The following is a 22,633-nucleotide window of genomic DNA, read 5'->3' on the forward strand; positions in this document are numbered from 1 at the left end:
TACCAGATGAACCTAGAATAAAAATTGTAGTTAATAATATAATATTTGCATGAATGAGACGTACACGAAATGCTTGTAGACTATCTCTATGCCCCGCCCTCTTAAAGATTCCAGCACTGTGATTCGCTGCATGTCGTCAGCTTTTGCTTATTTGGACCAATTGAAGTAATACACATACCACTACGTAAAATCCTAACCGTTTATTTTCAAGAAAGGCCCCACAGATTTTTTATAGGGAGTTGTCTATAATGCCTAAATTAAAGTAGCAGGCAACGTTTTGTACAATCATGAACAAAAAGAGAGATTGAGCGGAAAGCCCCATGATGGGAGGGAAGTCACCGCGGTTGAGCAAATAATGACATGCACTTGACTTAAAACGCTATTTTAATTATTTGTAATTACAGGCATATCAGCAGATTCCACGAATTTCCTCGGGTCCTTCTCCTGCAGAGTCATTTGACGCGTCAAATGAAAACATTTATTAGAGACTGCCCTAGCTGTAATTATCACTTCTTGTCAAAAACAGACCATTAACTCAACACCTCGAGTACAACATTAGTTCAGCTTTTGCGGCAATATCTAGAAACAAAAGCCGCATTTTTAACCGCATTCACTCACTCGTCATTTTCAGGATGCGGTTGTTTGGACACAGCTAGCGCGCGACAGTTACATTACTGATCTGTAAATAAACTGAAACCTAAATAAACTGAGCAGCACGACTGGTAGTGTAATATCGTTGTTATTGTAAGAGGCTTTAAGACTGTAACGTTAGATGTAATATCAGAGGAAGGAGAGCCGCATCATCAGTACAGAGAAGAGAAGAGGGGGATCTAGAGTCGGGCTACCGATCGCCGGTAGAGTGGATCGGGACGCAGGAGCACGGGGTACGGGGAGCGGAGCGGTGTCCGTGTCCATACCGAGAGTGCTGGACGATAGCATGGCCGCCGGGAAGGCGACGAGCAAACCGTCTCTCTTTCAGAACGAACGGCTCCGGTTCATCGTCTGCTTCTGCGGGGTGTTCGTGTGCTACTTTTACTATGGAATACTGCAGGAGACAATGTGAGTATGAAACAGCATTGCATTTGAAGAGCCTACTATCACATATAGGATATAACACCGTTTCAGTTATCAGTTGCTGTTATTGCACTGCAAGTAGTCTCTGTCCATGTGGTTGCAAGAGCAAGTAGAGAGTGGAAATGACCCTTTAGCTATTTCACCTTGCTTGTAACATATGTTATTTAACTCTCTGCATTCTTACAGTATATGAAAGATTAGTATACTATGGTAAAGCCTGATGGCAGCTCTCTTGTCAGCCTCTTTCAGAGAAGGAGCTCTGATTTATCGCAGACAGTTGTTCTATTGTGGCAAGCTCTTTCAACATGGATTTTTTTTTTAAACCACTGGCTCTCAACTTTTTGACTCCAAGGCTCACCTTTGTCCGAGACAATATTTGAAGGCTCTTCTAATCTAAGCTGATGTGCTTCTGGTGCATCTGTTGGGATAAAAGCATATAAACTCAAAAGTATGATGTCAGTTTAATGTTGTAGCCTACATCTTTTTAGCATTTTAATTTATAAGTAACTCATTTACTTTCAGGCCTTATTTTGTCCCACCTTGGGGTTTGCTGAGGCCCCAGAGTTGGTCTCAGCTTGAGAACCACTGCTTTAAACTCACTAGTATCTAGGCCTATTAGTATAATATAATAAAGTAATTACTAGTATGTAATCTAAGACACTGGTTGAATTTTATCGGGAACTTTTGACTAGTGTGTTTTTCCTGTTGTTGCTAGTAATTATTCATTAGCTGCTAGTTCATACTCAAATTAATTCCAGTTTAACTACTAATATACCGGTAGTTACACTCACTAGGCAAATCGCTAACATTTACACATTATGTATTGTTTCATGTTCTTACTTACCATAGTAATAACAGTAAATTATGCATAATTACATGCAACTAACCCTCAACCAAACTCTAATTCTACCCTAACTCTATAGGAAGTACATATTCATTAATATTACTCAGTACTTACATATATAATTACACTGTAACATTGACACCTTAAAATAAAGTGTAACCGCCATAGATAAGATAAGCTAAAAAATAGTTTCCATAAAGATCTAAAATGAGTAGTGTGTAAGAAGTATTGCACCGGTGTCTATTCAGTTTGTAGTAGAAAAACTAAACTAGATGCTTATGTAACTATTTGAAAAGTTACAAGTAACTAAGGGTACTAGTACATAATGGTTAGTAAAACTGAAATGCGTATCAGAGAAAATTGGAATATACTAGTTTGAACCACCGATATCGCAGCCCAAAAAATGTTAGCAAACTCAAATGTGCAAATTGATTGACAGATCGATAGGGTTTCTGATTGGCTAAACGGGTGCAGGCCGCCTCCTTTCTATAAATTGACCATCTTAAGATGTCAAACTGCGAGATATAGATAATTAAGATCTGATATATATAACAAAACTACAAATTCTAAAGTCCTCTTTCATTTAAGAGTCTAATGATATGTGATTTGAGAAATTAGATCTTAGTTTTGTAAATTTTTAATAGTGGTTTATTTTAAATTCTTGGTCTATTTAGTATTGATGTTCCATTGTCAGCAAAATAATTGAGTGTTTCTGACGACAACTGTCCTTATGAACCTATATAACAACAGATAGCAAATTCTGTGATATCTGTCAGGTAGTACTAGGGATACTTTTTGTTTTATATATAAAAAAATCACTTGCATTACCTTTAAGTTTCAGGTCAGAAGGTTTTCCCCTGTGTGTCTCTAAGTAACACAACCCAACCCTAAGACCCGGTTTCACAGACATGACTTAGATTAAGCCAGGATTAGGCCTTCGTTCAATTAGGACATTTAACCTTCATTCTTCCTTCGCACTTTGTAACACATATTTACATATAAGTTAACACATATAAAAAAAGACCCGAAGCCCTAAAATTATGCTTTTTTTCTTTTCTTTTCTTTTAGGTCCAGAAAGCTTATTTTATTTCATTTTAATAATATTTTTTACTGCAATTTTTTGGAGATGTTTATTTTATACCTTTAAATTACTAGATTTGATCAATAATAATAAATAAATAGTAATTTAAGAAGGGATGCACCGATACCACTTTTTTCAGAACGAGTCTGATACCAATACTTTCATTTTTGGTACTCGCCAATACCTATATTTTCACTGCTTTTGTCATTTTTAAATGTATTGGTAGAGAAACCAAAAGAATATAAATCATATTAGTTGGCTTAATTTGTTCATCAAATATATATTTCCTTCAGTTATTTTCATGCTTAATTAAGCCTGCTAAAATGCATTGCATGAGCTTCTGTTACTTTCACTGTTCATTCTATTGCTCTATCATATTTTATCTTTCATTCAACAGTACAGCACATATTTAGACTAGAGCAGCTCCAGCAGGGCTCAGTGCTGAGGATTGGGTCAGTGGTACAAATGTTTAGACACCAGTGAATTATCAATTATTTAATCCAATTTTGATAGGAATATATAATAACATAGATGTATTATATTTATATATCTACATACTACAACAAAAACTACCAGCCTAATTAATGTGAATTTAAAACATTATTAAAGACAAGTAAGCAGTCAGTAATAAAATAGGAACAAATAATAGAATTACAAATAGCACAAATAAATACAATAGAACAAAGAAAGGCTACAAATGAAATAAACAGTTTTTTTAGAGTTTTTCGGGTAGATCTAACAGATACAGAAATCTGAATAAAGTAATCAAATGTGAAAAAAACACTGCATATTCATTAACGTATAAATTAAATATAGATGGATATTTTTGTAAAGTTGAAAAGGGTAGCCTATTTAGTCAAGAGCAGTGAGTAATTTATTTGTCCTTTGTTTGATTAACATTAAAACACAGCAGCAGGTTTATAAAAACTGACCCTCGAGGGAAGGATTTGTTACTTTTTTAAAATTTCAACCACAAAACTCCTCGAATCCATTCAATTATTTTTTTGGTGTATTCGTGGTTCAAGTGCGACAAACGTCCTAGGGTCTTGGACCCCTCTCATGAACACTCAATTTTTACATTTTTAAAAGAAATGAGTTTCGGGTCAAAATGACCCAAGGGAAGGATGAGGCAAGTGGTTTTTATAAACATGCCTTAGAAATAAAAACATTACTGTTGTGAATCTTGAGACACAGCAATGACACTGACATATTAAGATCTGTCAGTGCAAGTTACTTTCAGTTAAAACATCTCAAACATGCATTTTAGTCTGGGACTAGACTTAAACCTTGTCTGTGAAACCAGGGTTAAGAACTTTTTTTTTATCAAGTGCTTAAATTAGTCGCATGCGATAAACAACAGTTTCTTCCCCAGCCACTGTTGGTTATTTATACCGCCAGTGATCATTAAGTATCCTTGTTCCAAACAGCTGTTCCCTTCAATCCCACAATACCTCTGTCTTCTTTTTCGTCCAGCACGCGAGGGGACTACACTCACGCGGGGAAGAAGGAGAAGTTTCGTTACGCCACCACCCTAGTCTTCATCCAGTGCATCATCAACGCTGCTTTCGCCAGATTCTGTGAGTCAAACCCTTGCATGTTCTTCTGATAGTGTTTTTGGAGATCATGTGTGAAGTGCTTTATGGAATAAATGGGTTGTGTTTGAATTCCACTTGCAAGTAATTCTGGATTCTCTTTATGTTATGGTTGTAGTAATTCAGGTTTTTGAGGGCTCAAAGCAGGACCACACGAGAAGCTGGCTCTATGGCGTGTGTTCTCTGTCTTACCTGAGCGCCATGGTGTCCAGTAACTCTGCCCTGCAGTATGTCAACTACCCCACACAGGTCAGCAGCTCTTTACTCTCGTATCGCTCTCTCTCTCTCCCTCACAACATCATGCTCATGAGTCTTTCTTCCTTCTAGGTGTTGGGAAAATCCTGTAAACCAATTCCAGGTAAGAGACTTCAGTGTCCAATACTTTTTGGGCTAAGGTAGCTGTCGTTTTTCATCTCATCTTGTTGTATTTTTGTTTAGAGTGCACAATTTATGCTTGCCTCACATGTTCAAAGAAAGCATATATTCCCATATGGCCATATTTTTTTGGCTTATGTTTGTTGGCCATATGGCAAACGATTCTCTTTGTTTCATGCACATTTTTCTTAACCACACAATAGAAACCTCTGCAGATTGATGGCATTGGTCACATCTACTCATTGTGCTTGTGTCCCTCTGGTTCCACAGTGATGATTCTGGGTGTCACAATCCTGAGGAAGAAATATCCCATGGCGAAGTATCTGTGTGTGTTTCTAATCGTCGCCGGGGTCGCCCTCTTCCTCTACAAACCCAACAAAGGCTCCAGCGCATCAGATGATCACACATTTGGCTTTGGAGAGATGCTGCTGGTTGGGCTCTGTTTTAATCTGTTCTGTATAGCATTTCTAGTGCTCTGTGTGAAGATGATCTGATGCGTGTTTCTTTGGTCGTAGCTGCTCTCTCTGACTCTGGATGGGCTGACAGGTGTATCTCAGGACCACATGAGGGCGCGCTTCCAGACGGGAGCCAATCACATGATGCTGAATGTTAACATGTGGTCCACACTGATCCTGGGAGTAGGTGAGTTGTTAAAAAGAGGGTCCTGATAAATTATAGGAACATCGGTACTTTGTTAGTGAAGGTACTACTTATTAAAGATAAAAGACAATAGAATAAATATTTGTCACTTGGATTTATAGGAACATGTTAATAATACTGACCCCTCGGTCTGGGGGATATATTTGAATGTTCACAATATATTGTGATTGTTTTGCTGGCAATAAAATACGAATATTACGCTGATTTTAATGCATGTCATTTTTGGCCATTAGGTTTACTGTGTCAGAGGAATTTATCCATGTCACATAATTTGTTTGTATCAGTTTAAGACCATAATCCATTTTTGCTAATGAGGTTTAAACATCTAAATTTGATTCATGATTCAGTGAATCAATTTAAAAAATGGATTTATCTATTAATTTGTGTCATCACTCAAAATTGTTTATGGAAGTTTGGGGTCAGTAAGAATTTCTTATGAAACTAATATTTGTATTAATTGTATTCAATTGATCAAAATGACAGTAAAGGCATTTGTAATGTTACAAAAGATTTCTAATAAATGATGTTCTTTTGAACTGTTTGTTATCAGATAATCTTGGGAAAAATATTAAGCATGCTAATGATTCTGGAGGACACTGTGACACTGAAGACTGGAGTAATGATTTGACATCACAGGAATAAATGACATTTTAATATATATTAATCGAAAATATTGTAATAACAATATTACTCTTTTACTGCATTTCTGATCAAACAAATGCAGCTTTGGTGAGCATAAAAGACAAAAAAACTAACTGACCCCCCCCCCCCATATTAAATATATTTATATTTAAATATCATTATGGTATTCGGTATGTTTTTTTGACCGTATGGATGTCTTCATGGTTTATAAATCGTATACTAGTATTTCCATCAGACCAGAGCTCATTGTCAGTACATCTTCCTCCAGCAGGGGGAGCTCTGGCTCTATTAGTCTGTGTGGTGTTATTATTTCAGGGTTGACAGAAGCAACCCTGCTGATCTCCAGCAGCTGTTCAGTCGGTCTGCCTCAGCTCTGAAAGGCATCTGTTCCTCACTTTTAATCTTTAATCTCATCACACATGCAGCAAACTTCCTTCCTTCCAAACCACTCATTATGAATCCAGAGCTGTCCTGTGGTGCTCTCTGAAGTTATTGTCAAGTTTCTCTTTTAACTAGGCAAATGCAAAATGATACAGAGTCCAGAATTAACACTCATCAAGCCCAAATGCAAGTAAAAATGGGCTTTTGGAGAGTAAAGTTATTTGCCAACCTCATTATGGCTATACACACACACACACTCATACATGTATACATAAAATCTACTAAATAAACAACATCTCTTGCTCACTCTTTCTTTCTGCATAGCTGTGCTGTGGAGCGGGGAAGTGTGGGAGTTTTTGACATTTACTGACCGCCATCCTGCCATCATCTATAATATCCTCCTGTTCGGTATCACTAGCGCTCTTGGACAGGTGCGGGGTTTACATACAAAAGAACAGCACCATCATTTATTCATTCATTCACACACAAAACTAGTAATGGTAAATAGTTGATAATCCAGGGTTTAAACATTTATTCTCCTCTTTCTTCATCTAGACATTCATCTTCATGACTGTGGTGTATTTTGGACCGCTCACATGTTCCATCATCACTACGACACGGAAGTTCTTCACCATCCTGGGATCAGTGCTGCTCTTTGGGAACGTCATCAGCACTCTGCAGTGGTTTGGCACCATCCTTGTATTCCTTGGCGAGTGAAACTCTTATTTGTCTTATATTGATTATTTACATAAAACTATATTAAATTATTAATAATCAAGTACCGTTTAAAAGTTTGTTTTTGAAAGAAGTCTCTAATGCTCACTGGCTGCATTTTAAATCTGCACGATTCAAACACCCACGCAATCTTATTCCTTAATGACAGAGAGAGCAGTTGTCAGGAATAGGTATGAAACCGCTTCAAAAACAGTCTTTTCAACCACACAGTATCATTATTTCTGTACTGGGATGAGAGTTTATAGTTCGGATATAAACACTGATGTCTATGGTAGTGATCAAAAGAGTAAATCACCTTTTTAAAGGAATTTGGCATGTCAAATAACGATTGTATTGATTACATCGTTGCGCCACCATGTGGCGACAAGTGACTGTTACATTTATTTGTCATTGAATCAATCATTCAAGATTCTTTCAAAAACCTTGATTCATCCAGTAATCAAACAAGTGAATTATTTGATTGAGTCATTGAATCATTCATTTAAACAGAGTTTAAAAACTCAGAGTTCAAATTAATTAAACATTTTTAAATAGACTGCAGCAATTAACATTTTGTCAAACTCTAGTAAATGATCCTACATGTTATTTTGTTATCTGTTCAGAATCACAATCTCTATTTGAAAACAAAAAAATGGTGATTCTTAATTTATCCAGAATTGTGCGGATCTAACTGCATTTATTTGATTAAAAATAGTGCTGGGCAACGATTAATCGCATTCAAAATAAAAGTTTGTGTTTACATAATATTTGTGTGTGTACTGTGTATAATTATTTGCATGTAAATACTGTATATATATATATATATACAAAATAATTATGCACAGTACACACACATATATTATGTAAACACAAACTTTTATCTTGGATGCGATTAATCGTTGCCCAGCACTATTTAAAAATAAAGTAAAAACAGTCATATTGTGAACATTTTTATATTTTAAAATGCAATTTATTCATGTGATGGTAAAGCTGCATTTTTACTCCAGCTTCATTACTCCAGTCTTCAGTGTCACATGATCCTTCAGAAATCATTTTAATATGATGATTTGATGCTCAAGAAACATTTCTTATCAATGTTGGAAACAGTTGGGCTGCTTAATTTTTGTGGAAACATACATTTTTTCAGGATTTTTTGATGAATATAAAATTGAAAAGAACAGCGTTTGTTTTAAATAGAAATCTTTTGTAACAACGTAACAGTCTTTGATCAAAAGTCTGTCACTTTTGATCAGTTTAATGCGTCCTTGCTGAATAAAAGTATTCATTTCTTTTTAATCTTACTGACCCCAAACTTTTGAACGGTAGTGTATATAATTAAAAAATATAAAATATGTATTTTAGTTCATTAAAAACAAAATATATATAAAAATTAAGTTCAAACATAGGTACATTTTTATATTTGTTTACAAAATTAATTTGAAGAATTTAAGCATAACGTTTTTGATCAAACACAGTTGCCTAGACTTTTTGACTGGTCGGGTACATCTAAGCTTGTTAAAGTTGAGTTCTGTGCTAACAGTGCTAATAATCAGTCCAGAGCTGGATGGCCATAATGAGCAGATATATAATAAGCTCAACCATGACTCTGCTCTGTCTTTCAGGCCTTGGACTGGATGCCAAATTTGGAAAGTCTCCTAAGAAGACGACACACTGAAGACTGGAACCTTGTGCGTGTATGTGTGTGTGTGTGAGTGAGTGAGTGAGTGTGCGCGCACGCACATGTATGCCTGCATCTGAACCCTTGAGACATAGACATTTATTCTCTAAACACTTTACAATACTAATTCCATGATTGGTGTACTTCAGAGATGATGTTTTTAGCACTCAAAATAATGTTGATGTTCTGAACATTTAATAATGGGATATATTTAACCCATCATCTCTCAAAATGGAATCCATGGTAACAGAGGTACAGTGCAAATATTTGTCTGTGCCTAATCATAATCTGTCATGCTCATAGGGCGAAATCAAAAAGAGAAAGGTTAAAGGCATTTAAAACTGTAGTCTAAAAAAAATGCACATGCTGATTGTACTTCCTGGAAGACTTCCTCCAGCGGGGCAACCACAGAATTTTTTAGCTACCCCGATTCGTACTTTTGACACATTTATATATACATCTCCAAGTCATTTGAGAAATGTGGATTCAGACAGGTGGGTTCTGCCTTAATTTAGGTGGTGAATTCTGTTAAACGTCTGATTATTGTCATTGCATTCCCCAGGAAGTGTGTGTGTGTGTGTGTGTGTGTGTGTGTGTGTGGTGTTTTACTTTGTGTATGTAACGAACAAACACCTGTAAAGATGAATTATTTGTCAAAACATGGCTTTTTCATACCAGATGTCATATTTATATTCATGTGTCTCATGTCTTGTTTTGAAGTCAGCAAAGCAAATGTTTAGAAAGTTGACATTTTTTACAAAACAATCATCTGCATTATAATGCATCCTCGTGTCAGAATAAAAATGGAATTTTATAGATTCATTCTACTCTGCATCTCTGGTACGAAGGGATCTGTTTGTAATCATAACGGTGTTTAAATAAAAGGGAAACTCAATCAGGTTGCAAAGAAGATGCTGTTGACCAGCTGTCATAGGGGAACGTCTGCCAAAAATGCTGCTCGTGTCTGCCAGCATCATGTTCTCGCTCTGTTTGGGGAGAGAAAAACATCCAAATGACATTAAACACACACCCTGGACGTGAACGGGGTTGTGTTTTCAATCGCACCTTTTAAAGTGCACGTCTTGTTGCGGTTGATAGTTGGTGCAAAACACATCAGTGGCGTCGAGAACGCTTTGACTTGAATGGACTGGAGCTGAAGATGCAGTTAAACTGGATGAAATGTACCTGACGAGAGTCAGCCATCCACCTCTCATAATCGTGATCGCAATGGAGAACAGTCGCCGTTTGCTTAGCAGGAACTCTGAGGAAAGGTTAATGTGCAATTCAAAGCAGAAAATGAAATTGGAGGGAAACAAACACGGCCGGATGTCAAGAAGGCAATCTGATTAAAAGAGCCCGCAGAGGAGAACTGGCAGCGCAGCAACACTACATTTCCACACTCACCGTTTGAACAAGCTGCCCTGAGGCTGTCCTGGCTAAAACGATGATGAAGAGCTTTTCTCCTTTTTCTCTTTCCCTCTGTTATTTTACTCTCATGCTCGTTTTTTAGATGAGCACTTTAAGGCTATGTAAATGGGGATTTTAAAGGTGGTTTTGTTAACGCTTGCCGTGAATATAAAGAAGCGAAAGCAGGATGATATGCTTCTGAGAGTTGTGCTAGTTCAGAGGAAGCTACAGAAATCTGACACAGTGCTGCCTTTTCAGGAAAAGTGTCTATTACCAGTCCATGGATGTGTGCTATCATAAACGTATCCATCATGTAAACTAACAGAGTATTTTGGAAGGTCAGCATCTATCGTTGACTTGTTTAGAATTGCAATTAAAATAGCTTTGTGCAATGTAAGATAATTATATTTGTTAATGCAATACACAAACCTATTTCGGTTTATGCAATAAATAAACTTTACATTAAAATAAAAAAAACTTAACATATTAGCATAACATTATATATGTATATATATATATAGATAGATAGATAGATAGATAGATAGATAGATAGATAGATAGATAGATAGATAGATAGATAGATAGAGGATTTATGTTTACAAATCTATATTTGTTAAAATCAATTTAGTAAGTGCCTATAATTTGCAGTCAGTAGAGTATGTTGTCTGTGTATTATATTTACAGGCAAAATAGTAGTATTAATAGGCAAAATAGGGACGAATGTGCTTAATTGTCATGAAAATAATAATGCCACAACGCAAAATAGGCTATAAGCTTTATTTTAAATTTGATTTAAACTCGTTTCATCAATAACTTTATTTTTTTTAATTATTATTATCTTTAATCTTTGAGGTGAAATATGACACAACTCATTTATTGTCTTAAAAGAGCAACTCGGGTGAAAGATCATTTAAAAGTGCTCAGAGAACCAGGTCAAAAACTATAGATAATAAAGCTATAAACTACAGATAATATCCTATCTATTGTATGACAAAGAGAAAAATGTATGCGTGATTTATATTTGCCCATTTAAAATTATATTTCTCATTAGTAACAATGTAAAACACAATTACGACCTAGAACGACCTTCTAGTCTAAAGTCCTTAAATGTTCTTTCTGATGTGGGATCAGATATCTAAAATCAACAGTGTTCGTGCGAACTCTCAAACTGACCCTAGATCAGATCAGATTCAGCGACCAGTAAGAACCCAGTACCGCGCCTTCGAATGGGTATCCACAGCATCGCCTTTACAAAATACCTCCGCATATAATCATATTATCATTTATTTATCATTTTTATTATCATTATTTGGTTAACATTTTAATTATTACACTGTTATACGTATTTATTAACTGAAACGAGATGACAACGTTTGTCTAACTATAAAATAACAAATCAGGCAAACTCAATAAGACCCCCACGGACCGTGTCCTATTCTCTCAGTGTTGAAGCTGTCCTGATAGAGCTCTCGAACGGGCCACGTTCACTTCCTTTTTTTCTGTACATTTTTGGGAGAATTTAAATCATCTCATCAGTCATAATGCTGAGCACGGTCAGCCGGCAACTCAGAAGCCACCCTGCCGTAAGTGAATTATGATTTCAGGACGAGTTATTCTGTTAAAGAGCGAGTTGTGCAAACGTTGTCGCTAGCCTGTTAGCGTCCCTGCTGCGGAATGCTAGACGTGCCACCAGTTTAGATATTTACACCGCTGAATACACACAAATTAATCCTTATATATGTTTTAAATAAATCCTGGAAATATCAGGAATTTTAAAAAGTGTGGTTCCCAGGTCTGGAAAAGTAATAGAAATGATTAAAACAATAAAAGTTCATGGAAATGTCAGTCTAAAACATTTGATCGAATATAAATGTTTCGTTTTTTGGTGCAATCTCAATAAGATAAATACATAAAAACGACTGTCAGTAACTATGGAGATCAAAAAGGTCAATGAGTTTTTTTGTTTTTATTTTTTTTCATTGAATTAATATTGTGCATGCAGTTTCGTACAATTGCAGATATTGAGCATTTTTCAATTAATAACATTAAGTTCAGAATAAGTTTTCAATCGGGTATAAAATATACATAAAAGAAATATATTGTAAAGCTCACAAAATGTTCATGTTGAGTTGCAACAACTACACAAACGTGTCAAACAGTCACGACCGTCACAAGTAAACAACACACTTTCCTATTGTAATGGACTAGCCGCATGTTTATTGCGAGTCTTTATGCGAGTAATTAGATGAACCTTAAATTAGCTTGAAATTAAATGCCATTGAAGCGAGTTTAGTTTTATGTGTCACAGGAGGCCTGCGTGTCACATGACCGCTCAAGGACGAGCGTGTTAAACTGAGGACAGACTGACAAGTGTGGCCTAAAAACACTTTTACTTTTAAACTATTAGAGCCATTTACTTCGTATTGTTTGTATTATTATTTTTTTGTTAGTCAACCCTATATTATAGTTTAATGACTGCTGTTAAATCTTGGCTGGGAATGATCTCCTAACCACTTACAGTTTCTGAAGACTGAGAAGGCATTTGCTTGTAAAGGTTTGAAGCAGAGAAACTCTAATGTATTATTTGTGTTATTTAAGGCCTTTGTGTTGCCATGAAGCAACATTTGTGAACAATTTTATGTAACAGTAATGTCAGTCATTACTGTTACATTTGTGAACAATTTTATGTAACAGTAATGTCAGTCATTACTGTATAGCCTTATCTAGATCTGTGGTTCTCACCTGGAGGTCTATAATATGGTTCTGTACATTTTACTTTTGTACAATAAGTGAATTATAGGGTTGTTAACTGTTATACAATGTAAAATTGGCATCCTGAAGCCAAACCCAGTTGAGACACCATCATCATCCATAATTTCAAAGTTTAATGCATCACCTTCAAGTCATTTGGCTTCAAGTCACAGTTGCTTTATGTATCTTTTGTTTTGTTTTTGTTCATCTCCCACCATAGTTGATCCCACTTTTCATTTTCATTGGCGGTGGATGCACCATGTCTCTGACATATCTGGCTCGCCTGGCCTTGCGTAACCCAGATGTCTGGTAAGCGTCTGTTCTACAGAAGATACAAGTCCATTAATCACCTGTCTCTCACAATGGATACAAAAACATAACTGAAAGGCCTCATTCCTTTTTTTTAATTGAAGAGCAATTGCTGCTAAGATCAAACACCGTGTCTACACCAGACGTGAGTGGCGCAACACAACAAAAGCAAATAGAACCCATTATAATAAGTGATTCTGTCTGTACACTCGATGCGTCACGACAGATTCTCGACAATAAACAGATGCCCCCATCTATTTCTGACGTACTTCAAGCACTCACGCTACTCCTGACTCAAAGAACAAAAGGATTTGCAACAGTTGCTTTGTCGAGTGTAGACAGCCTTAAGCTGATGCTGTGCAATGCCACAAAAACGTGTGATTCTTCATACCTTGACACAATCAATTGTGAGAGAACAACAGTGCTGATCAGATGTTCATGTCAACTCTTTTGTTTAGTTTTATCATGCATGCCTTGTTTATTTGTGCACTCATTTGCTTCATATCCACAGCTGGGACAGAAAGAACAACCCAGAGCCCTGGAATAAAATGGAGCCCACTGATCAGTACAAGGTATGATACATGAGCATTGATCATTTAAACTCAATTGTCAGGATGCACCCCCCCCATGACTTTAAAGGAATGTCCTGGGTTCAACCGAAGCTCTATCGACAGCATGTGTGGAATTCTCTTGAATACCACAGAAAATAATTTGGATTTGTACTTCAGTTTGAAACGGTTGTATTCACAGTAAAGCACTTTGAATGAAATGAGCCACTGCAGGGCTCAACTTATAATTTTATTTAGTTTATGCGCCACAATATAACATTCACAAGTAGGCATGAGAAAACTGAGCTTATTAATAAAGACAATTCAGTAACAGTGTGAGCCATGACTGTTGTTTTTATGAAAATCCATTCAATATTACTATGCTATAATAATATAAAAATTAAATATACATTATATAGTACATTACATCAAATTACAGCCTTTGCTCTTTTTACTTGGATTTGGTTCTTACAGAGTATTAATTTTGGAACCAGTATACAACCATTCATGAGCTTTGATTAGGTCACATCGTTGCATCCAAATATTTTCACAGTCGTACACCGTCATTTGGTCGCACTGTAGAGCCCTGCATTACATTAGGATAAACATTAGAACTCAACCATGTTAACATGACACTGGCATCACGATAACTTTTTACAAGGGTGAACCTGCTAAATATGTTTTGGAGCTTTACAGCTCAAACAGCACATTTTTGTTCTGAAGAATTATTATAATTACATTGAACTGTGCATTTCTACATTTAGAGCTTCTGGAATAGACTTGCATTGTAACCGCATTACCTTGAACACGATTTTAGCTTAGTTTTAATGAGCTGATGGGACAAGTCTAAGTTGTAATCTGTGGTAATTGATAAAATTGTTTTGATGTGGTGATAAAGCACTTTTCGAGATGTTTAGCATCCAGTAAGCGACAGTAATTTTGAGTTTGAAATCTAACTGACCAGCATATGTGGTGTTAGTAAAACGCTTAAACACGCCATTGTTGTTGGAGCGCCTAAGGGGGATCCTATTAAAAGATGTGACTGAAGGACCGTATCAGAACCTAATCTAAGATCTTAATGAGTTTAATTCATTAAGCGCTTCATAAGCTCATTTTATGTGTGCTGTTAGTTAGTACAAATCTAATCAAGCTTGTGTCTTAATGTGTATTTGATGTGGAGTAGAGTTCAAGTTCAAGTTCAATACATACACAGGCAGCTGAGTTAATGGATTTTGCTGAGTGCATAATGTTAACCTGCTTATTTTGTATCATCACTTTTCTGTTTTCCCATTTCAAGTTCTACGCAGTGAACATGGACTACAGCAAGCTGAAGAAGGACCGTCCTGACTACTAAACATGTCCAGTGCTGAACCAAAGGCTTAAAATCAAATTAAAGAACAAGAAGAAGTCCGCACACTTTTCCTCCACGGCCCTTGTTCCTATATTAATTTATGCAAAGAGACTAAATGGCACAAATGTTGTTTTTGCTTATCTGGATCCCTTTTTAACGTCTATGATGTCTCTTGTATTTTCTTCCCATTCTTTGTAGTCAGAAACGATTAATAAAGGGTTTTCTCCCACATACATTGAAAAAACAGTTGATGAGTCATGATTATGTTGGTGCTTGTATGAAATTTAGAACAAGCTTTTCCGTGCTGACCTACAGAAAGCTGCATGGTTTGAAGCCGACTTCTGTCCGAGCTGTGCTCCATACATTTCTACGCTGTTGATAATGGGTAATGGACATTTTTTTTGCACATGAAATTTCACTAATGTGACCGCACCAGAAGGTTATGTTCACACTGCACCCAAAACTGATTTAACTTTCACATCTGATCTTTGATTTGCTGTCCATATTTCTATTTTGCAAGAGATTAAATCCAGTCTGTTTGTTCAGTCATTGTAGTCAATATCCACTATATCAGTGATTAGAATAGCAACAGCTTTTCTTCCTCCTTGTGACGTACATCTGAGTGTAACGGATTACTGAAAAAGAATAAATGTAGGGCGGGGATTTGGTTCTATACATCAGATGGTGATTGGATTTTAAAATGGGCCGTTGCACTTAAAATTGGTGGCAGATGAATGCAAGAAATTAGGTGAATTTTCATTTCATGCCAACTTTAACCATGGTTGATTTTGTGATTCCAGAAGGTTTGAGTACTGTGCTCTTCATAGTTATTGAGGGGAAAAAGGAAGAAAGCATTTTTTAAAGCATGTTACTCGGGTTGGATTATTTCAATATAACAATAATTCTTTAAATAAAATCAATACTTCTTGGAGCAACCATCTAGCACAGTGTTTCTCATCCAGGGGTCCGGGGCCCACTAAGGCACCTCGGCAACCTTTCAAGGGAGCCACTAGTATGTGTTTGCTCTAGTAGCGCACAAGATGTTTTCTTCCACAGCTGAGAGTAGTGAGATGTTAACATGAAGAAATGTTGCCTTTGTCCTTGTCCATCATGTTATCAGGTTGTGTTACTAACCTCATGAGGCGCATACATCAGCACTAAGATGATGAAACTGCTTTGAGCCAGATATTTTTTTTTTTTTTTGAGTCAGATATAACAGTGTTCAAACAGGCAAAAATACAATTCATTACATTGTGCTTCACCTAATAATTTCAGTTGTATACTATATGGTGCATATTGGTGACAGTTGTTTAAGCCCCCTTAAAGCAAGACTGGAAAGTCATTTTTTTAAAGTTGGCATGAAATGAAAATTATTTCGATTAAAGATTATGAGGGTTTATAATAAATAATTTATAGCCTAATAAACATTGCAATGCAATATTCCATACAACAATAAGAATAGTCTATTTTGATTTCATGATGTCTTTAAAAAGAACTAGTCTCACTACTGCTTTCCTGCATGAATGAACTTGGTTGCTGCTTTGTGTCATGATTATGTTGGTGTTTGTTTGTATCAGTGATTCTGAGACACTTCCACATATAGATAAAAGTGTGATTTCAAGTGAAAATCAAGACTTGCTCCTCTTTTCACTACGCTTGAGCGATGGTGAGTAATCAACACTCCTCTGTTTTCCTGGCTGATGGCAAAACATTGCATCTGCACGGTAGTGCCCTCTAGCAGATGAAAGGAAGACAACAACTGCTAACTACCGGTAGTATTTTTGGAATGGCTTTGGATTGAAAAGGATGTTCCAGTCAGAGGTGGAGTACATGTAAAAGAAAGTCTCTGATGAGATCTATGATTTTGCCATGTTTTCCTTCATGCGAGGAGGAAGTTATTGAAGTGATTGTGCAATAGTATACAGCTGCATACAGGGCCACTACCTTTAACCTACTTATATCTAATGTTTATGGACTGACCCGACAAGCGAAAGATGCAAATTCAGAACAAATGTAACTTAATTTAAAATTCTGTATAGGCTAGCCCTAAATGATCTGATTTCCCCTCTTGCATTGCTGAATATTTGGGAAACATGTTTAACAATAGATAGCCTACATTTTAAATTATTTCTTTCAACATTGTTAATTTAACATATGTTTAGGCTACTGTATTTGTTTATAGTTTTGAGATAGTGAGTTATGTCCTTTTTGGATATATTTTAATTTCACACTATATAGCCTAGACTATATAGCCTATCTAGAGAGCGAGAGTAGCTATTATTTCCATCACACCTAGGCTACCTCATCCGGTGTAGCCTATCTTTAGTTTCAAATGCAAGCTTTGCTGTTCAGTTGTATACAGTTTGTTCTTATAAATCCGGTACCCTGAACGGAACGGAACAAGCTGCTTTTAGCTGTTTCTTTCTCGCTAATATGATTTTTTCGGTGCTTGATGACTTTGGTAAATGTCACTGTGGCGCGCGCACATCTCTTCCCTCAGACAGGAGGAAGCGTTGAAGAAGATGAGCGGCAAAATGTCAAGGAGACCTTCGCGTGCCAGCGGCTTTAAAACTTCACCCGCCTTTGCAAAGGTTATTTCACATTTTCGCTGATAATGAAAGAATTGTTACGATGGCTGTTGAGATATGAGAGTGTTCCCACCTACTGATTTCAAAGACGAGCTGAAAATCAGAAAAGTTAAAAAAGCTGTAGGCCTAAGCCATTTCGGTCACCTTGATTTTGCCAAGACATGTTCCTGGATCAACATATTTTGTTGATCCTGGAACAACATAGGCTTACTTGTCTGAAAATGTAGTCTTAACCCTATCTCTAAACCTAACCCTACCCATAACTTATCCCTAAAATCAGAAGGAATGTTAATTGGTTAATAACATTGATGTAGAAGCACCTAATCCTTGTTGTAAGCCTAAACTTGACTTAAACTGTAAACTTGTACCTCAGATCTGATTGGAATGTTGTTCCAAGAGCAACAAAGATGTTGGTCTTGGTGATACTTGGTAAAATGACATTCACCAAGCTAGTCCAGCTGTTTTTCTATCTTCCACCGGACCCAATCGCGCAAAAGGTTTGACACATTTTGTGCTGTATTGTGAATTTTTGAGATGATTAGTTGAGATGCAACATTAAAAGTTTCTTCAAACTCAGACGTAGCCTAACTTTGTCAATTTTTATTTTATTTTATTGTGACCCCTCCTGAATGTAACAGAATTAACAGTGATTTAAACTGTATTTTGAGAAAAAGAAGTCAGTCTGCAAAAGTATTTTAAATCATTGAAGCTTCTCTCCATGCTATTCCTGTGCCTATTTCCTGCAGAGACATGATTGGTCATGTTTGAGTGACAGCAGAGCTGTATTCAGGAGCGATGACTATAAAACAGACTGATGTTTGGTGGATCAGGCTGTCCGTCACCCCAGGGGTCAGTCTCACAAGTCAGTCATCCATCTTCCTGACCTCTGACCTCCCCGTGGATGTGGGCCTTTGTGTCAGATCAAACTGCAGGTAGAATATAATGAGTGTGTGAGGGGAGAAAGTGTCCGAGTGCTGAAGAAGATCCACTGCAGGTCAGACGAGGGATCAGCGTGGTCTGCAACAGAAACAGTCACACACAATGAGAGAGAAATATTAGCTCTCTGTCAAAACTTCTCTTAAATGACTTTCATGGTGCCACACACACTAGCCTCTATCAACAGAAGTGCTGTCTGCAATTTGCAATATCTGAAAATGGAAGAAATGGAAGGCATTTAGAGGAACCAAGGTGTGTTCATACGGTATACTTCCATACTTTAACTTAAATGGGAGACAAGCCATTTAGTTAGCGGAAAAAAAAAGAAGTTAATTATATATATATAGGCTATATAGATTTTATTTTATTTTTTACTGTTGAGAAATACTTTGTGAAGTCTGGTATATGATTCAATATGTATTTTTCATTTGTATTTTTGTAGCCTAAGCAATCAGGCTTATCATTTTTGCTTTGCAGATGATGAATCAGATGGGGAAAAAAATATCATAGACTTGCTCTGAGGAAGGAACCTAAGCCATATCTACAATCCAGAATATTACATGTCACATATAATGTAGCTCTTTTGACCTGGCTACCTAGCACCCTTTCAGAATACCCTAGCAACGGCATACCATCACACTGGCAACCACCCTGTAGTATTAATGAGTCACATTTTGCACAGGTAAGCATTCTTCACATATTCTTCATAGAGTGTAAAAATCTAATTATTATTTACTGCTTAGACAGACAGTTATAACCAGTGATATTATAAAATGTTAGCCAGTAATGAATATGGTATGATTATTTACCTATGTGAAAATTGAAGACTTTACCTTGAGACTTTAAATCATATTTTAATAATCTAGAAATGTCAACATTAGCATGTATTTAAGAAATTGGTGCCTTTCATATTGAGTCATTTCGAATTGTACTCTCAGAATAAGCCTACAGCTATTACATTCAGTGATCAGCTGCACACTGTCATTTTTAGAAGGAACACATCAGTCTCATGTCTCTGTTTGCTTACCATTTTACCTGGAAGTTTTATGCCATTGTCTTCCTTAACTTTTTATTTTAGTCTGTACTTGTATATTTATTGAGCTTAGGGTGAGTTGATTCTGATTGTCTTGATGAGAGAAGGGAGGATTGATGGGTAAATATTGTATCTCAGAGAATGTGGTGTAATTGCTTTCGCTTTCTCAACTCACAAAAGAACTTTTATTATATTGCCTGGAACGTTATCTTAGAACAAATATCAGCTATAAGTGTAGCTAAAGTTGCTATTAATATATTTTTAAAATCTGATTGATCAAATGACAGGTTTAATAGTCTTTGTATCCACCAAATGCCCTCAAGCTTGTGAGGCACAGTTCATTAAACAAACATCAGCATCAACTATGTTTACTACCCATAATTAGTTGTGAAATGATGATATTATCTTTTATCCATTCTCGATGTGCATTTAATTAAGGCATACTTGTGCTGGATAATCCACAATAATATATACAGTTATATAATCAACACAATTTCCCTTTAGTTAAAGGATGTTAAAACATCTGTTCCTGAAAGAGACATTTTATTGGGTTTTGTCATTTTAACACGAAAGAGTCTTGGGGCAAGTTCCTCTCCAACGTTCTGATGATTGGCAGCATATTTATAATTAACAAGAACAAATTGATTTATTTATACACTCGACTCATCACATCAGTGTTTCAAGAGAAAAACTATTGCATGAACCATTTGCAAAATATCAGCCTTTCATCATGGAAGACTTGGAAATATCAGGGGATGTAAAATAATTAGATTTCAAGGCCTTTATAGAAATCAATAAAAGTCAGAATAGTTTTGAAAAAAAAAAAAGTAATTTAAATTTAAAATATTAAAAATATTACTAAGTTAGAACTTCCTGTTTCTGAGTGCGATATTAAAAATATATATATTTTCAGTAATCACAAATGACAAGTCATGGAAATTCGTTGGTCAAATAGGTGTGGGAATCCTGAAATATTTCTTTAAAGATCTATTTCCGACATACATTCAAATACAGGATTTGTATAGATACCAAAGAATATTGCCAGTATTTTTACATAACAGTTAGCCACATGCTGGTTAAAAGATATGTATGCTTTTCCCCTTGTTGTAGTTTGTCACTGTGAGTCTGAATTTAATTTTATGTCATTGCTTTTGACATGACCTTTCAGGACCAAACCTGCTGTCCAATAGCCTTATACTACTAAGGCCAATCAGATACCTTGCCTGCCTGACACATGCTCAGTGGTGCTGACAGGTGGAGTAGATTGTCATCTGGGAATGGCCCTGTTCTGATTGGATTATGAGCCGAGTGTGCTTGTGACAGATTGGATTAAAGCAAGCACTTAAAGTTGATTGGGTTACAGTGATGGATGGCCTCAAAATGTTGACAGCACCTATCTCTGTTTCAGGCACAAAGTATTCTGCCTATGTGCATGTCTAGATCACATGTAGAAAAGAACGTCAGATGTCAGACATATTAGAAAATGAGAAGATGGCATGTCTGATGTGATATTTTGAGGGACAGTACTTCTTTGCTGAACGTGGACAACAGTATTTCATGGAAATGAGATTCTCTTTGTCCCCCTCCCTCCATCTTTCACATACACTCCTACAAAGGTCATCTGTGTCCCTGCAGTTTAGAGCTGTATTGGGTGCTGCGTGATCTCAGGATCAAATCCATATTAATAGCTGTGAGGTGGTGCAGTACATTAGCCTGCAGACATTAGCCTGAGAATGATATCAAAGTTCAGTGTGTGTGTGAAGGCACTGTGAGCGAGTAAAAACAGGACACCGCAAAACAGAGATTCTGAGTTTTTGTAACTAGAGATTGAACAATATTGTTTTTGTTATCAGATTTAATGTTTTAAGAGTCTAATAAGTGATTTGCAGGACCATTTTTTTTACTGACTCAATGATAACTAAATGATGATTAAACTATAATGAAAATCATTTTGAATATTTTAATAATAATCATTATTGTTTATATAGGGCCATATGTCAAGCATTTCTGTAACATCTCACCTAAGCATTACTAAATGTTATGAAAAATAGGGAAACAACATATTAAAATATAGCCGCGAGCAGCAATTATCAGGGTTCAGGAGCTTTAAGGCCTTTAAGCCAGTGCATAAAAAGGTATTATGTGTTATTGAGCAAGCATGTAACCACTTAGATTATAGATGAAAAATACTATTTATAGCCAATACTGGCAACTTAAGGAAAGTTATAGTGCCACCTATGGTCCGATCTCCATAAAAGTTTGCATGCTTGTTTAGAATCATATGTCGCATGTGCTCACCTATTTTCGTGAAGTTCCAAGTTTTCGTTTAGGAGTTACAGGCTTTTGTATGCATTTGGCAACGACCATTTTCTAAATGACCTTGTTATAGCTACCCAAAGGGTAAAGTTCAACTTTTGTTCAACAGTGGTTTTATCGAGGTTGAGCGAAAAAACCTAGGACTAGCTCGCAAAAGTACACTGTAAAAAATTTGCTGTAGTTATGCAGCTATTTGCCAGTAACTTACTGTAGATTTAAATTGATGTTATTTACTGGCAACAGTTTGTTAAAAGTTAAATGAACATTAAACATTAACAAGTCTTTATCTTTACAGAATAAAAAAAACACAGCCTCATGCAAAGCATTCTGGGAACCAGAAATCTTCATCAACC

The 22,633-nt window shown here is 36.2% G+C and overlaps 2 protein-coding genes across 2 annotated transcripts; both read left to right on the plus strand.

The window, feature by feature from the left end:
* Positions 1-16: 16 nt before the first annotated feature.
* On the plus strand, positions 17-9,863 carry slc35b1 (solute carrier family 35 member B1). The gene is made up of 9 exons (XM_084131935.1): positions 17-1,059; positions 4,473-4,576; positions 4,710-4,840; positions 4,919-4,949; positions 5,237-5,397; positions 5,482-5,608; positions 6,974-7,080; positions 7,205-7,358; positions 8,986-9,863. The coding sequence occupies exons 1-9, from the start codon at positions 938-940 to the stop codon at positions 9,036-9,038; spliced, it is 990 nt and encodes a 329-aa protein (XP_083988061.1). The 5' UTR covers positions 17-937; the 3' UTR covers positions 9,039-9,863.
* A 1,766-nt stretch (positions 9,864-11,629) lies between these two features.
* Positions 11,630-15,653, plus strand: ndufa4a (NDUFA4 mitochondrial complex associated a). Its single transcript, XM_084131944.1, has 4 exons — positions 11,630-12,031; positions 13,420-13,508; positions 14,020-14,080; positions 15,354-15,653. Exons 1-4 carry the CDS (start codon positions 11,990-11,992, stop codon positions 15,408-15,410), a joined length of 249 nt encoding a protein of 82 aa, XP_083988070.1. The 5' UTR covers positions 11,630-11,989; the 3' UTR covers positions 15,411-15,653.
* The last annotated feature ends 6,980 nt before the right edge of the window (positions 15,654-22,633 follow it).

Source organism: Abramis brama (assembly GCF_963993115.1).
Source record: "Abramis brama genome assembly, chromosome: 1".
NCBI classification, from domain to species: domain Eukaryota; kingdom Metazoa; phylum Chordata; class Actinopteri; order Cypriniformes; family Leuciscidae; genus Abramis; species Abramis brama.

Bases quoted from the DNA above. Each gene is read 5' to 3' on its own strand.
- slc35b1 (XM_084131935.1), top strand. From the start codon at position 938: ATGGCCGCCGGGAAGGCGACGAGCAAACCGTCTCTCTTTCAGAACGAA. The intron at 5,398-5,481 runs GTTGGGCTCTGT...CTTTGGTCGTAG, and splicing joins GCTTTGGAGAGATGCTGCTG to CTGCTCTCTCTGACTCTGGA. The intron at 7,081-7,204 runs GTGCGGGGTTTA...TTCTTCATCTAG, and splicing joins TCACTAGCGCTCTTGGACAG to ACATTCATCTTCATGACTGT.
- ndufa4a (XM_084131944.1), top strand. From the start codon at position 11,990: ATGCTGAGCACGGTCAGCCGGCAACTCAGAAGCCACCCTGCC. The intron at 12,032-13,419 runs GTAAGTGAATTA...CTCCCACCATAG, and splicing joins AACTCAGAAGCCACCCTGCC to TTGATCCCACTTTTCATTTT. The intron at 14,081-15,353 runs GTATGATACATG...TCCCATTTCAAG, and splicing joins AGCCCACTGATCAGTACAAG to TTCTACGCAGTGAACATGGA.